We start from the raw sequence: 16,109 nt of genomic DNA on the forward strand, positions 1-16,109 counted from the left end.
ACGCATTTTAAAGTTGCCAAATTTGAGAAACACGGATCTAGACTCACTCTCATCCTCTCCCTCCCCTCCTCATCTATAGATCTGGAGCCCCAGCAGGCACCCTCGAAATCTCTGCTCCTGGTAGCTGGCATTCTGACTCTGAGCCGCTCCACAGCGCGGCCTAAGGATCGCCGAAGGCAATGGACTCTACCGTAATGGCAACGGGGGGACTGATCTGCGGCTGCAAAAACGCAACGTTCGCTCGGCCGTCGGCTCGTTCCGCGCGGAACGGGCCAAAGAAACGGACAAGGAGAGCCCCCGCTCTATCGCTCCATGGGCGTGGCCACCCGTGAGGACCTTCGGAGCACCCACACCTCTGCCCGCCGGATGCTCCCTTGTTAGTTCCCGGAAGTGACGTAGCCCAGCGCTAACTCGCCCCCCTCCCCTCCTCTCCTCTCTAGCGGTGTCTGGCTGCGGCAGCTGTAGAGCCAGGAGGGGCTGGCGGAGGCGAAGCAGCAGCAGCGGCGGAATATGGCGGACGGCGTGGACCACATAGACATCTACGCCGATGTAGGAGAGGAGTTTAACCAGGTAGAAAATTCCGCGCGGTCGGCTTTCCACGGGGACATTCCAAGGCAGAAATGACACTCGCGGGAGGAGAGAGGCCTGTGGTTTCGGGGGCAGAGCCTGGGTGGCTGGTGCGGGCCTCAGCGCAGGGGGAAGCCGGCGCCATTGTTGACTATGGCGCTCACCAGCGGCCCCGCGCGACTTTCCCGCCTGGCGTGTGGCGTGGCTGCACCCCGGTTGTGGTTACCGCCCGAAGGATCGCGCGGCATCGCACCTGGAATGCTCCTCTTCCTCTCCGCCTGTTCCTTTTTCTCGGCGAGGCTCTCAAGCGCAGGAAGACAATGAGCCGAAGGAGGAGTCTCGCCCCTAAGGCTGCTGTGTTGTTTATTCCCCATTCTGCCTGCTCCCTTAAGGAAAGGGAAGCTGGAACGCCGCGGCGCAAAAACACGGCGGTCTTTCCTCTAGAGGCTGTTAAATCATTGTAGGAGAGAAAGTGCTTCCACAGCCTCCCTCGCCGTTCAGGATGAACGCTTTTAACCTGTGGGGGGTAAAAATAATCCCTTCCCCCCAAAATAGTTTGCAATTCCCTTGGTGCCTTCTTTATTTTTTCAACAAAAAGGTTCGGTGTCATGATGGCAGTGCAAATTTTAATAATAAAGTCGATTATGCCAGAATGACATTTCCGTTACTTTTTTAAGAAGTAGTGGCTTCCGCAGAATAATTTATAAAGGTTAAATCCGTATACCTTTACATATTTGGGAGAATATTTTTTCCTTGTGAAATCTGTGGAATTGGACAGAGTTATAAAATGGTTCAGTTGCATAACTATTTTCCCAGTCAATAATAAGAGTAAGTAGCACGCTATGAGGTAAACCTGATAAATTTGGCTCTGTTGCTACCTTGGCATAGTCATCTATTCTTTTTTTTCTCCTATGTTATCATAGGAGACTTATTTTAAAGATAGCATTTTTTTTAATAAAAGTGTCCAGAAAAGGATCTTTATAGTTTCTGTTTGATGTGTTAACTTGTCTGCTTTGAAATCTTTGCTTGCTTTCTTCCATATATTAAAGATGCTTATTAAACCCAGTTTCTTTCATATTGTGTATAGTGCTTAACAACTTAGCTGTGAGGCTGTTCTTTAAAAAAGGAGAAATCAAAATACTGTAGGTACTAGAGAAATTAGGTCTGAGCTCCCAACATACTTACAGCATAAAAAGCTCTGCAGGTGTATGTCGGTGGGGGCAATTTTAGTGCATATGCATCCTGTTTATTTGTAGGATTCAAAGTCCTCTCTTTCCTCCATTTTTGACATCAAGATTAGATTGGCATGTATGTTTTATCTCATTAAAATCAATGTAAAATAATTTTTAAAAGGATCCTAGGGGAGGGAAATAATAATCTATATCTATCTGCATCACAACTTCACTTGGCTACAACAAACTTGGCAGGACTTTAGAATAATTGAGTAACAATCTTCCCTTTGTCTTACTCTCGATTAAAGTTTTGTAGCTGTTCTCTATATCATCAAGCATTCAAAGCTGTGCACCCAACATTTTTTAAAAGGCAAGATAAATTTTCAGTGGCTAATCAAAAGCAGAATAACAGTTGAGAATATTTACCATCTAGCAGAAAATATTCTCTGAAAATTCCAACTGATTACTTACAAGTTGGCAAGAAAATCCAAGGAAAAACATTCTGTAGTATGGGTGCTTCTACAGAGGAAGATTAGCTTTGTGCTTTTGCATAATTGGCTTGGTTTGCATATTAAGTCATAAACCACTGCTTTATATATTATGATTATTGCCATCAAGCATGAACTCAACTATTATATCTGCAATTGAATTCTAAATTTATACTCATTGTTGGAGTAGTACATGACACTTTAAATTTTTGGTATTTGATTTCTCATATTGAAATGTAATTTGAATTTTTTTAATAGCAGGAAACATCTACATTTTAACAACTTCTATACAGTCCTTGCAAGTAATATTGCAAAAATGTTTCCAAAGATGATACAATTCCCAGAAATTTGGAGAGAAGTGGGAAGGCAGAGCTATAAGATTGATTTTAAAAGGTATAGAAGTGTATTGCAAATACATCCTTGGATGTTCAAAGTTCTACTTCTCCCTTATTGATTATATTTATGGCATTAGTTTTACCCTATTTATCTGAACAGAAGATAAACCTAAATATTAGACAAAGTTATAAACAGATTTGTGCAATGCCTGTCTCCCCAATCTTATCAGCTTAGCGTTGCCAACTCCAACTGAAACCAATCCTAGAGACCCCAGTTTACCCATAAATATATGGCACATGTGTATACACATGTATATGTGTGTGAGAATATATGGTTGCCTGAAGTCCAATTCCAAAAATGGGCAAGGCCAAGACAATAAATAGCAGGTGTTAGAAGCTAAGCATGGATAGACCTGATTAGACTTGGATGGGAGATCACCAGGGAATAGCAAGGTAGGAGAGTTTTGGGAGTGCATAAATGGCAAACCACTTCCGAAACACCTTGCCTTGAAAACTGCAGGGACTTGTCCAGGCAGTCGCCACAGAATCGGTAACGATTTGAGTACGGATTAAAAAAAAAAAAATCAAGTCAAGGTGTATATTGACTTCCTCAAACTCATTCCTTGAATAGAGGAACTGTATCATCCACAACTTCTTGGGGATGCAGGGAATTAAATTCCTGAGTTGTTTCCCTTAGACTTCCTGAAAGGGTCCTTAACTGAGTGAGCTGATAATCATGGTAGTAGGGAGTTCCACAGATGCTGAATCAATAATTAGCTCCTCCCTGCTGGGCATCTCTGGGCCTTGGGCCTGTGCACTAGGAATTTCCACATGTGTTGTATCAAGGACTGGAGTATAGACATTACAGTTAGCAGTCAATGTAAAGTGCTGGTCTTCAATGAGATTTGATGGAATTACTGGGTTTTTAGCATTGTGGCTGGAGTTATATTTAATGAGTGGAATGTCATTAACACTTGCAGAAAAAACTACATGCTGTGCTAGATTATTTTTGATACAGATCAGCATCTATAGCTACTTATATTGCTTCTCAGCCCAAGTTAAAAGAAGCAGCTCTATGGATACATCTTCAAATAGTTCATAGTGATTGTGGAATTGATTCATTGGGAGGTGAAACTGTAATGAGGATGACAGGTACAGTAAAAACCTTGGAGTATCTGACAGGTTTTTCTGCCACATGCACCCTAGAAGGGTAAGATTGAGATAATCTTGATTCCCTGGGGTAATTTTATAATGTTCCTTTTCCTGCAGAAAAACAATCTCATTCATTTGTGCTTGGGGTTTTTTAGTAGGAACCATGCCACTAGGTTAGTACTCCTGTTTATGGAGTGATTCCTGAGAATGCCAGGAAGATTTCTGTTGCTTTTTATTGTTTCCACTAAAAAGTTTCCATCGTTGGATTTTCCTACAGAAGCATTATTTAACTGATATTACTGCTGATTTGATAATGATTTGTGAGTACTGCTTGACTCTTCTTCATATGAATCTAGAAGACAAAATAATTCCAAGGCCTGAAGTTTTTTCTGCTCTGTTCTACAGTTAGTCTAAAGTCAGTTCTAACTCTGCTTTTAAAGATATTCCAAGGTTGCCAGATCTCTATACACCTCTTCAAACCCATCTGTGATTTGATTTTGGAGGTATTTTATGTTCCATAAGGATTAAAAATCCTTATAAGCTGTTTTGTATTAAATGAAAAATGATTAAATACCACTTTCTTTTGGGTTCCACTTTCACTTGTGCCTGTGTGTGTGGTTAGTGAACAAGTTCCATTTGCTACTCAGGCATCCTTTCATTGTCCTGCCTTCTCTCTCTCTTAGAAGAAATGTTTTCATTTTCACTGCTGTAACTGGACTCTTGAGCAAAATTTTGCTACGCCTCTGGGTTTGGGGGGATTTTTTTGGAAGTTGGACCACAATAGACACACTTCCTGCTTCTGTCATTGCTATTTCATAGTGCTGACTAAAACCAACAGAAGTAATACAGAAATACTTCTTGTATGTGACTTTGCATTTCCAGTTTCAAAGTTACTCTTGGGGATGTGTTTTAAAGTCTTTTTTTTTCTTGGAATTTCTCATACAACTTTTCAAAATGTATCATTCTGTTTCTTGATATTTCTTTTACACCTGTAATGACAATAGCATTATTAGGAATGCTATAAACTCCCTGTTTCATTAAACATTAATGCATGTTTGAAAGATACATACAGGTAGTCCTCGATGTTTGACCATTCATTCAGCGACCATTCGAAGTTACGGAATTGCTGAATGAAGGGACATGCCTGGTTCTCAAAGTTCCGGCTGTTGCAGCGCCCCTGTGATCACAAAACAAAACAAAATTCAGGTGCCTGGCAGTTACGGCCAGTTGTAGTGTCCTGCATTCACGTGATTGCCATTTGCGCCCTTCCCTGCTGGCTTCCCCCAAGCAAAGTCAATGGGAAGCCAGCAAGGAAGGTCACAAGTCGCTGGGATACATCTCCCCCTCCTGGCCTTTCTTTGCTTGCACGCACCATGCCCTCCTTCCCCCCCTTCGCTTGCACACACCCCGTGCCCTCTTTCCTTGGCTTCCCTGTGCTTACACACGTGTACGCATGCACCCTGCTCCCTCTCTCCATGGCCTCCCTGCTATCGCATGCAACCCTGCACCCTCATTCCACAGCCTTTCTGAGCGCAAGCTCGTGCCGCATCAAGCACCCCCTCTTCCGACTTGCAGCCTGTGCTGGGGCTCCCCCATCCCTCTGCAGCACCCTCATGCTCCTTACCTGGGACTCCTACTGTGTCCCACGTAACCCGTGCATCTTCAGTTATGACGACAACTCAGACTGCCAGGATTGCTGTTAATGCAGTTATGTGACGACTACCTGTCGTTTTTGGATACATTCTTTCTCTTTTTGAAGTTTAGTACTTTTTTTTTGTGGGGGCAAGGGCAGGTTGTTTTTGCCAAATGTAATTGGAGGGAATGGTGGCTTCACATATTATGCTAAGCCAGGATAATGCAGCTTTTTCAGGCTGAGAGCTACACTGTTTTTGAATGGCAGGCTTGGGGCTGTGCTCCAGAAGTGGGTGGGGCTTTGACAAAAACTATCCTTGATTTAAATTAAAATAATATGATTAAAATGTAAATATTTCCTTAAGTTGAGCTCAACCTCTGGTGACTCCATACAGTTTTCTTAGCAGCAATATAGGCATGGCTTGGCCTTGACTTCTTCCAGGATGGGAAAGTGCTGCACAAGTTATTATACTCGAAGTGGAGCATGTGGTTATATTTGTCATGTAAGAGCCAAGAAAGCTTATTTGCTGTCTCTGCAAATTGCCATCTATCTGAATAATGTTGTTTGATTTTGAGGATTGATAGCATCTTTCTTGGTACTCTGAGTCTGAGAAACCTGCTGTGACAAGTTGATGAATGTTATGAGGAAATTGCTCATAACTATACTTACTTACATGCTAGATTTGTTTTGCAAACAGACGTCCTAAACACTTCAGATCTGACTTGTCAGAAAATGAGGTCATCCCATTCCCAAGGGTCTAGAAGCTGGTGCAACCAGAAATAAACTAGAGCCCTGATATGGGAAATTGTACATCAATATTTAGTCATCCTTGTTACCCTACAGACTTATAGAGCACTAGAGTGCAACTGCAGGCCATAATAAATTCTGGTGTCACATGCAACTACACTGAATCTTCTGTCCTACATACATTTATTCTGCCCATCCAACCTGTAGTCTCCTGTGAAGGTTTGAGGCTATTGATGGCTGGCCTTTATGCTTAGGACCCAACATAGAGTGCGCTGAATCTCCACAACTCACCTTTAGCAACCATCAGTAATCCCTGCAACTTTATTTAGCCTCTCCATTAAATTTTTAAATAGTTTTGGCTACAATTTGACAATTCATGTAGTCTCTGAGACCATAATGGTATCACCATAATAGTTGATTTTGATTCCCCGGGATGCAAGGCTAATAGCCTGCAGAATCTCAACCTTCCTCCTACTCATCATCCCTCAGTAAGTAACCTTGCCAGCCAGATATGTAGACTATGTTGATGTGTAGAGAAAGGGAGAAGCACATAACTTGCCCACCACTGGTTCTCTGATGTACAATTAGGCTTACACCTGGAGCCCAGATTCCTGTGAAGCACGGTATGAAATATAGAGTTAGCCTGTTCAAAAGGATTTATCAAAAAAAGTTGTGGAAAGGCTTTATTTGCCCTTCCTGTTTTCTGCCACTGTTCCTAACTCTCTTTCAAAGAAGGATGTCTCCTTATGTGCAGTCATAATTAATAGCTCCTGAACCAGCTTTCTGAACTCTTAGGTTGCAGAAGGCACAGATGTTTACCAAATTGGGCTTTGGAAAAGTTTATATTCTGATTGACATGAAAAAGGGACATGGATAATTAATTATCTTTGATTGCTTATGGGGGGGAAATAACACCTTTTGGTCTCCAGGGGCTCCATAGCCTTGCAAATTCTCGATAGTTTGTTTAGATAACTTGCTGATTTCTCTTTGAGAATCCTGCTGTTCCTGACCAACACAGAGCAGTTCTTCAGCATCTTTATGATTCCAACATCTACATTAAGCTAGAGAAAAGCTCCTTTGATATGTTTTTGTTGGACTATTTAGGTCACTAAATTTATTTGAAAGGAATTCATTGGAGATTCTTTTTTTTATAAGAACTTTATTAAGTTTTAAAAAGCATACAGATAAACACACAAGAATTAATAAAGAGAAAAGTAGAAAACAAGAGAAATAAAGAAGGAATACAAAAGTGATGAAAATTAAAGAAAAAGGGGAAAAGGAAAAATTACAAAAAAATGACTTCTGACTTCTTATACAGCAGATATAGATAAATCATATAGTGACCTCTTATTCTTAAACTACATCTTAACATACGTATTTTGTATAACCTATTTTAACTAATCATCAAATCTATAAATCATAATTTCATTTTTTTTCTGTCTTCTGCAAAAAGTCCAAAAGGGGCTTCCAGTTGGCAATAAAGTTAATCAGTGTTTTTTCTCTAAGCAAAGCTGTCAGTTTTGCCATCTCAGCTAACTTCATCATCTTCACAATCCATTCTTCCATTGTAGGTAATGTCAAGTCTTTCCACCTTTGAGCATATAAAAGTCTAGCTGCAGTTATATATAAAAACAAAGGTCCATGAGCTTTTTCTAATTGTTTGTCCATCAGTCCCAAAAGGAAAGTCTCTGGTTTTAATTGTATATTAACCATCAAGATCTTCTGAATTAATATATGAATTTGGGTCCAAAATTTTTTAGCCTTATTACATGTCCACCAAAGATGATAAAAGGTCCCTTCTTGTTGTTCGCATTTCCAACCTATATTTGAAACTCCTTTATACATTTTGGATAATCTTTCTGGTGACAAATACCATCATTTTATAAAAGAAAGGAATTCATTGGAGATTCCATTTTGTCAAGAGAACCCATAGGTGTCAGGGATGCATTATGATTTTAGGACTTTGCCAATTATCTAATTTTGCTGTACTGATTGAACTATTGACTCATCTTATTAAAAAGGGAGTTCCCCTTAAGTGAGATTCCAAAGATCAGCAAGCCTTTCTTCAATTCAAGCAGGCATTCACTTCTTAGCCTATTTTTTGTCATCCAGATCCTATCTGCCTGTGTTGTACAAGCTGATGCATCTGATTTTGCCTTGCAAGCTATGGTTCTACAAACCACTCAAGTGTTTGTGAATAGCCTATTCCCTTCTGCATTCTTTCATTGGGAATAGGCTATTCATAAACACTTGAGTGGTTTGTAGAGCCATAGCTCACATAGAAACTATGGGAATCAAGGAAGCCCTTAAGCATTAGCACTGTGTCCTCAAAGGCACTAGATATTCTTAAAAGCTTAGAGGTCAGGTGGGCAAAATTTTTAGTTGTTTTTCACTTTTGAATCTCCTGCATTCCTAGCTTGCAGAATGAACAGGATGATGCTTTTATTATATAAGCAAAAATATTTCTTACTTTATAGCTGCTCCTCCAACTTCTATTCTGTACCCAGAAAACTCTGGACAACCTCCTTTGACACTTAGCCCACCCTGTGAAACTCTTGAGTTTGGAAGGGAGATTCCTTTCTTAACAAATCAAAGTCATATTTATCAAGAGCAGGATCTTTATGTGCTGCTTTAAGATTACTTTAACGCATCTCCATGTTCTCCCTTTTTCTGGAAACAGAGAACTGGGCTACAATGACACATTTTCTCCTTCATTGAGGGAAAAATACATTGCAGTTGTATCATGACAGCTGGGCAGCTGTACATTTGGGAATATTTAAAATGGCCCATTTCCTTTCCCATGACTTATCATTAGAGCCAATGTCAAGAATTATGCTTTTTTATGCCATGTCGCTGTACTAAAATTGTCAGACTTTCTGGTCTGTTGAGTCTTCTCTTCCCACAGAACCTTAGGATTCAAATTCCTTTGACTTTATAGCTGGCCTATCACTTGTCAAAGAACTGGACATAGTTCTGATGATAGATTTGTTTTCTCATATGGCAGCTTCATTCCTGTCATGGCCTCCCCTCTCTTCCTGAGACCTGAATATTTTCAGTAAGTTGTTCAGGGTAATACTTTACCAACTACCTGCTTTCTGGTTCAGGCTTACATTTTATGGAGTTTTTTTGGAATCTCTGTTTCAGTTACTGGATGTGAAGCTTCATCTGTCCTCTTCCTAACATCCACAGTCAGAAGGGTAAATTAAGAGACCAATTTCTATCTTAGGGTGGTATCTTTGATGCTTTGTAAACTGCCAAGAAGGCAGTTGACCAACATTCTTCCCTTGTGGTTGAGTTCACTCATGACTCTGTGCCTCCACTCAAACATTGCTGCTTTGGGTCATCTATGGCTACCTCCTGCATTTTCTGCCAGATGTCTTCCAGCCCTTCCTTATTTTACAGGCCGCCTGTGTTCTGCAGAAACCGCAAGCTCCTTAGTGCCTTGTTAATGATCAACTAGATCTTGCCAATATCTCCTACAAGTTTTCTGTTGACTATTGTAAAGAATAGTCACTGTTTCCCATCACTGTTGGAGATTATACCTGAATTTCTACCAGATTTTTTCCCTCCATGGGATTAAGATGTTGGATGCCAAGTTATTTGACCATTCCCTGTGGATAAATCATGTGCCCTTTCATCCGCGGTTTCTGGTCACCTGAAACTATATCCAGTTTCAACCATTCCCTTCTGCTCAAAAAGCACCTTTTTTGCCCCTGCACATTTCTGCCCTATCTCACATCAGAGTTATGGAGAGGAAGAATTCCAGGGAGAGTATATTTTGGACTCTTACTGCAGTTGGAGGATAGTGGAATGTTTATTCATTGGAAGGACTATTTGGATTTGGAATATTCTTGGAAGATAGTAGATGATGTTCATGCACCAGACTTCCTTTGACAGTTTCATTTGTAGTATTCTCACAAGACCAAGCTGCCTGTCTGGCTGCACAGTAAAGTTTCTGTACCTGATAGCAATTCTAACTCTGAGGAGGAGGGTGCACGATTACATGATTGCTTAGGGAAATATAGAAAGTGTCCCACACAAAAATAAGAGGGGGAATTTCTGATGTAGTAGAAGGAAAAAGATGCCTCCACTTTCTGCCATCCCTAGTCAGAAAGAGAAACAGACAATTCAGAAATAGAATGAAGTTCCTGGCAGATAAAAAATGGAATATGGAAGGAGCGGGGATAACCCCCTCCAGCTGCCCAAAGTCTTTTGGAGAAAGGGCAGAAGCACTTGATGCTTCCATATTTGAAGCAGGGGGAGGAAAAACATAGAAATTGGTATAACTATGAAGGTAAGTATCAAGTAGACCAAATCAGGAAAACCGTCTACAGGAAGTCCAGACTATAGTAACAGAATCTTACAAGCCTGCTTCTGCTTGATTTTCCCTCCCTCTTATACCCCATTGAATCAGGAAGGAGCCAGCCTGAGTTCTTCCTAACACAATCTCCTTTTCCAGGGCTTAAGAAATGCTTCTGCCTTTGTTTCTGTAACGGTTTCTGAATATTTCCTTCAAAGCCATCTCCATGGCTCTCTACAGTGAGTTCCCAGGCCAGAGATGGCTATTATTTTAACAACTGCTTGGCTTGAAAGCTACCAAGAGACCTAGTGTTTATTAATTTGGAAGGGTGAGAGGAAGAAGCCTCAAATTTAAACCCTTGATGTTATAAAAGTCTTCTACATCTTTGTGCTGGCACTGGTAATCGCTCTTGTGTATATAGGTAGTCCTCATTTAGCAATTGCCTCGGTCAGCGACTGTTTGCAGTTATGATGGTGATGAAAAAGTAACTTTGTGACCAATGCCCACATTTACGGCCTAGTGCCATACAAACTACTGTTATATGGCATTCTTGAAAAAAGTTATACTGGCTTCTGATTTGCTGCTGAGCCAGACAGGGATCTGGGATTAACCTAGAAGGATCTAAACAACTTGGAATAGTATACCTGAGGAAACTTCCCATATAGATCTGCCTAGCAATTGCAATTACCAGTGGTGGCACATTGGTTGTGTCACATTCTGCAGGTATTTATTTGGTATTGACCAGTAAGAGATTTCCATAGAATAAAGCATGCACTGAGTTTTAATATAATATGGAATGTTCATCTTGGCAATGACATGTTACGAGGACAGTGCTCCACTATTCATGGCCACTAGTTTTATTTGTTTATCTTATTCTATATTTTTATATTATGTTGAAGATATTCTAATATTGTACAGTGTGGGGAAATGTACAGCATTACAGTCATTAGATAAATATCAACTTAGCATGACACATGAATCTAGCCATTATTTTTTATAATTGTTTGTTAAACCAGTTAATGTTTCTTAATTTCAAGAACGTGGAACATCAAATAATAATGTTTTAATGAGGGTATTTTATAACTCTTTCTGTTAAGCAAGGTAGAAAAAGTACACACAGCACGGCTTCTAGAATTTTTTCTGAACCTTTTACCAGCAAAGGTCATAGGAAGCATTCTTATCTTCTTTTGTGTAAAGAAGTAACATGTTGTGTGTGTCTTCCCTTGTGCTGCATATGGTGTGTTTGTGTGCACCAGAAAGTATGGGTGGGCTAAGTATGCTCTGCATCATCTGATCAAGAAGGAGGAAGGAGGGTGTTAGAATGGAAGAGTCAGTAACATTTTAAGCTACTGCCCAATCACCTCTCCCATGGGGATGCCTTGTGGAAATCTTTCCTTGAGTTGTTTTCCCCATTGCCCCAAGTCAGATCTGGGACATTTTCAAACTTGATCTTCCCTTTCCCTTTCCCTTTCCCTTTCCCTTTCCCTTTCCCTTTCCCTTTCCCTTTCCCTTTCCCTTCCCCTTCCCCTTCCCCTTCCCCTTGACATTTTCTCCCCACCCCCTGGCTTTTTTTCTCCAAGGTAGAAAGTTAGATCCTGTTACTTTTAAAGTTTTAAAGCCAGAATATTAGCTCAATACTACATTTAGTGATACTTTAAAAGTTTGTGAACCCTTTTGAGTTTTCAATATTTCTACATCTGTATGACCTAAAATGTGATCTGTTCTCCACACTAGTCCTAAAACTAGATAAAGAGAACCCAATTAAATAAGTAAAAACATTATACTTCTTGATTTATTGAGGAAAATGATCCGAAGCTACATATTTGTGTATGGCAAAAGTGAACCTTTGCTTTTAGTAACTGGTGACCCCCTTGGGCAGCAATAACTGCAACTAAACATTTCCAATAACTGTTGATCACTCTGCATATTGGCTTGGAGGAATTTTAGCCCATTCCTTCTTACAGAACAGCTTCAGCTCAGGAATATTGGTGGGCTTCCTGGCATGAACTGCCTGCTTCAGGTCCTTCCACAACATTTCTATAGGATTAAGGTCTGGACTTTGACTTGGGCATCCCAAAACATTAACCTTCTTCCGCTTTAACCATTCTTTGGTCGTACAACTTGTGTGTTTTGAGTTGTTGCCTTGCTGCATGACCCACTTTCTTTTGAGCTTCAATTCATGGACAGATATCCTGACATTTTCCTGTAGAATTTGCTGGTACAATTCAGAATTCATAGTTCTGTCAATGATAGCAAGCCATCCTGGTCCAGGAACAGCAAAGCAGGCCCAAACCATGATACTGCCACCACTGTGTTTCACAGATGGGATAAGGCTTATGCCTGAATGCAGTATTTGCCTTTCGCCAAACATATGCTTTTCATTCAAACCAAAAATTCTATTTTAGTCTCATCCATCCACAGAACATTCTTCCAATAGCCTTCTGGCTTATCTACATGGTCTTTGACAAACTGTAGATAGCAGTATTCTTTTTGGAGAATAGTGGCTTTCTCCTTGCAACCCCGCTAAGCCCACCATTGTTGTTCTATGTTTTCTTTTTATCATTTTTTATAATAACTTTATTAAATTTTTTAAAAAGAACAGTAAAAACTAACAAAAACTAATATTAAGAAAGAGAAAAGAAAAAAGAATTGGAAAAAGAGAAAATAGTAAAGATCAAAAGTGCAGAAAAGAAAAGAAAAAGAGGAAAACAACAAAAGAAAAAAAAGAATGGACTTCCAACCCTCTCCGCAACAGATATAAGTAACAATATACATAAAACTCTTGCTCTAAATTTACAACATAACTTCCATTATTTCTATTAACCCTTATTATTTCTAATTATCAAACCCAGTCAACGTAATTTCATTTTTTTAATGTATCCTGCAAAAAGTCCAAGTTTTCAGTTAGCACTGAAATTACACATCTTATCTCGAATCAAAGTTAACAATTTCGCCATCTCAGTCAACTCCTTTCCACCTTTATACATATAAAAACCTTACTACTTTTATCATATATAAGAACAAAAATTCCACAAATTTAATAACAAGTACATTTTAACCTTAATGAACTTTATACACAGATCCTTAAAGCATTGTCATTCAATCCTGGTTACAAAAAAATCCCATTAATAACTACCAGAAGCCTCAGCCTATATGTTAACCATAGTCAAATAAATTCACTTTGTAAATCTTCTGTTTACTTTTAAAAAACTTAAACTTTAATCCTTTCAAATAATGTCCCACAAGCTGATTCCCCATCATTCTCTTCTTGTCTTCTCTCAGAAAAATCCCCAATAATTTCTCTTTGTCTTTTCCCAGGAACAGCCTCACCGATTCAACACATTCCTTTTGCAAATCCAAGATAAAAAACCTTTCCAGGTCACTCTTCATTATTTGTATGTCCCCTTTAAACATTGTAACATCAGTTGATTCCATTTGTAAATCCATTCTGGCATCTTTTTCCATATCACTCTTATCCTTTGTCCGTTTTAAATTGATGATCACATCCACAACTTTTTTGTTCATACCACCTTCATAGTCCAACATTTTTGGGGACTCCAATTCCACATTTGAGTCAATCTCCACCTCTTTTTCAATGTTAACCATGTTACCTGCTCTTTCTCTATCTTTTTTTCAAGGGACTTGAATTTAGCTCCTAATTCATCAAACATCGACTGGAGTAAACTTAAAGGAGTTATTTTATCTTCTAAAATAAATGGCTGCTTCAAAGGACCTCTTCTAAGCCATTTTTCCCCCTGAAGCAAACCTCATAGCCATATTCTTTTTATTTATTTTTTCCATTTACACAAGTAGACTGTATAGCCAGATATAATTAATTACAAGCAAAAGTAAACTGACAGTTCATGCCCTCTAGTGTCTTTCAAGCTGTAATTGCAGGCACATGTCAGAGGGAAACATACAGGGATCAAGTTACTGTCTTCTGTTTTAGAAACCCAGCCAATCAACAGACGTAATCCAACAAAACAAAGAAACCTTCCCCTGGAAAAAGCAAACCTCATTACTGCAAATGGAGTTTCATAAAAAAAATAAACTTCTAACAAATACATCTTCCCTTTTCACTGTAAGTAACTTTTAAGTCTCTTTTAAATTCCACTTGTCATCCAGCTTTTTGCGAATTAATCAAATTCAAATTAACGCTGTATTTCTTCTTTTGAAAGTATAGTCCCAAGAAATAAGAATATGCCCCAAGAGAATTACTTATCTGTTGCAAAGGAAGGTCTCTCTTAAGTTGCAAAATAGTTTTATTCCACAGAGTTTAGAAATGAGGTTCAGTCGGTTCTAGTGTTCATAAAAAGGCTGCACCACAGCTTTGAACAAAGATGGATCCCCTGCCTCCCAGCTGGTCGACTCAAAAACCATTTGCAGAAGCTTCTCTCTCTGTGATTAGCTTTCAAGGAATGGCTGTCCAGAGATTATACGGGTCGATTTCCTTGCTTCCTCCTTGATCTGGAGCAAGTCGGGTGGCCAGTGCTTCCTGCCAACCATCAATCCAGCTGTGGTGCTGTCTCCCCTCTCACAGAGAGATGATTAAGCCACCAATGTCCCCACCAGAAATCCCATTGTTCAATGTTTTCCTTATGGTGGTCTCATGAACACTGACATTTGCCAATGCAGGAGAGGCTTTTAGTTCCTTAGACATTACCCTTGGCTTCTTTGAGACCTCCTGGAGTATGACACACCTTGCTTTTGGTGTGATCTTGGTTGATTGACCTCTCCTGGGGAGAATAAACATGGTGTTGAATTACTTCCGTTTGTGCACAGTGGACTGGTCTGCTTAACAGTGGACTGGTGGAGTCCAAACTCTTGGGAAATAATTTTGTAACCCTTTTCAGCCTGTTGAGCATCAACAACTGTTTTTTTGAGGTCCTCAGAAATCTCCTTTATTCAAGCCATGACACACTTCCACATACCTCTTGTAAAGATCAGACTTTGATAGTTAATACCCAGAATTTTGTTCTTTAAATAAGGCAGGACCTCCCACACTCACACCTGATTATTATCCCATTGATTGAAACACCTGATTCTTAATTTCCCCTTCAGATGAAGGGGATAATCCTAGAGGTTTACATACTTTTGCCACACACAAATATGTAGCTTTGGATACTCAACGAATGAGTATAATGTTTGTTTAGTCATTTGTTTAACTGGGTTCTTTATCTAGTTATCTAGTTTTAGGACTTGTGTGGAGAAGAGATCATGATCTGATCTACAGCAATATTAAAAATTCAAAAGGCTCGTTGTGGCTGAAACCTGGCTCACCTAAAGCAACCAAATCACTTTGAAGATACAACATAATTTTATTTGCGTGCATACAGTATATACTGGGCTCCCAGCAAAGGTGAGCAGCCCTGAGCAAAAGCAGAACCAGAGCTTATATACCTTTGTCCCACTACATTGCAAAGACAAGATACAGAAAAAGGCAGACGCTGTGGAAATTTCAGTGTGACATTGGACTGTTTTAGATAAACCCATCTGTGTGACCTTATTAATATTTATCCCTTCCTGCTAGGTCCACATGCTAGCCATACTATCTTTGAGACATGGTTGGAGAATAGAAACAATTTGGTTTACTGGGCCACAGGTTCTTCTGACTGATTGTTCTCCCTGTCACCACTCAGGGTCAATTCAGCTTGCTGTGAATGTTTTCTTACAAGGGCAGTTTCAATAGTTCATATATTTGGGGGCGGGGGGTAT

The 16,109-nt window shown here is 39.8% G+C and overlaps 1 protein-coding gene across 4 annotated transcripts in view; it reads left to right on the forward strand.

Annotated features, from left to right (window-relative positions):
• The first annotated feature begins 418 nt into the window (after positions 1 to 418).
• CPSF6 (cleavage and polyadenylation specific factor 6) overlaps positions 419 to 16,109 on the forward strand; it is a 43,514-nt gene continuing 27,823 nt past the window's right edge. For all 4 annotated transcript variants that reach the window (XM_007423394.4, XM_007423395.4, XM_007423396.4 and 1 more), the window contains exon 1: positions 419 to 570. In XM_007423394.4, the coding sequence (XP_007423456.1) occupies positions 511 to 570 (60 nt within the window). In that variant the 5' untranslated portion in view covers positions 419 to 510. The remainder of the gene's footprint in view (positions 571 to 16,109) is intronic.

Source organism: Python bivittatus, unplaced genomic scaffold (genome assembly GCF_059951505.1).
Source record: "Python bivittatus isolate LINGU-HERP-01145 unplaced genomic scaffold, Pbiv_v1 ctg000330_np1212, whole genome shotgun sequence".
In the NCBI taxonomy this organism is placed as follows: Eukaryota; Metazoa; Chordata; class Lepidosauria; order Squamata; family Pythonidae; genus Python; species Python bivittatus.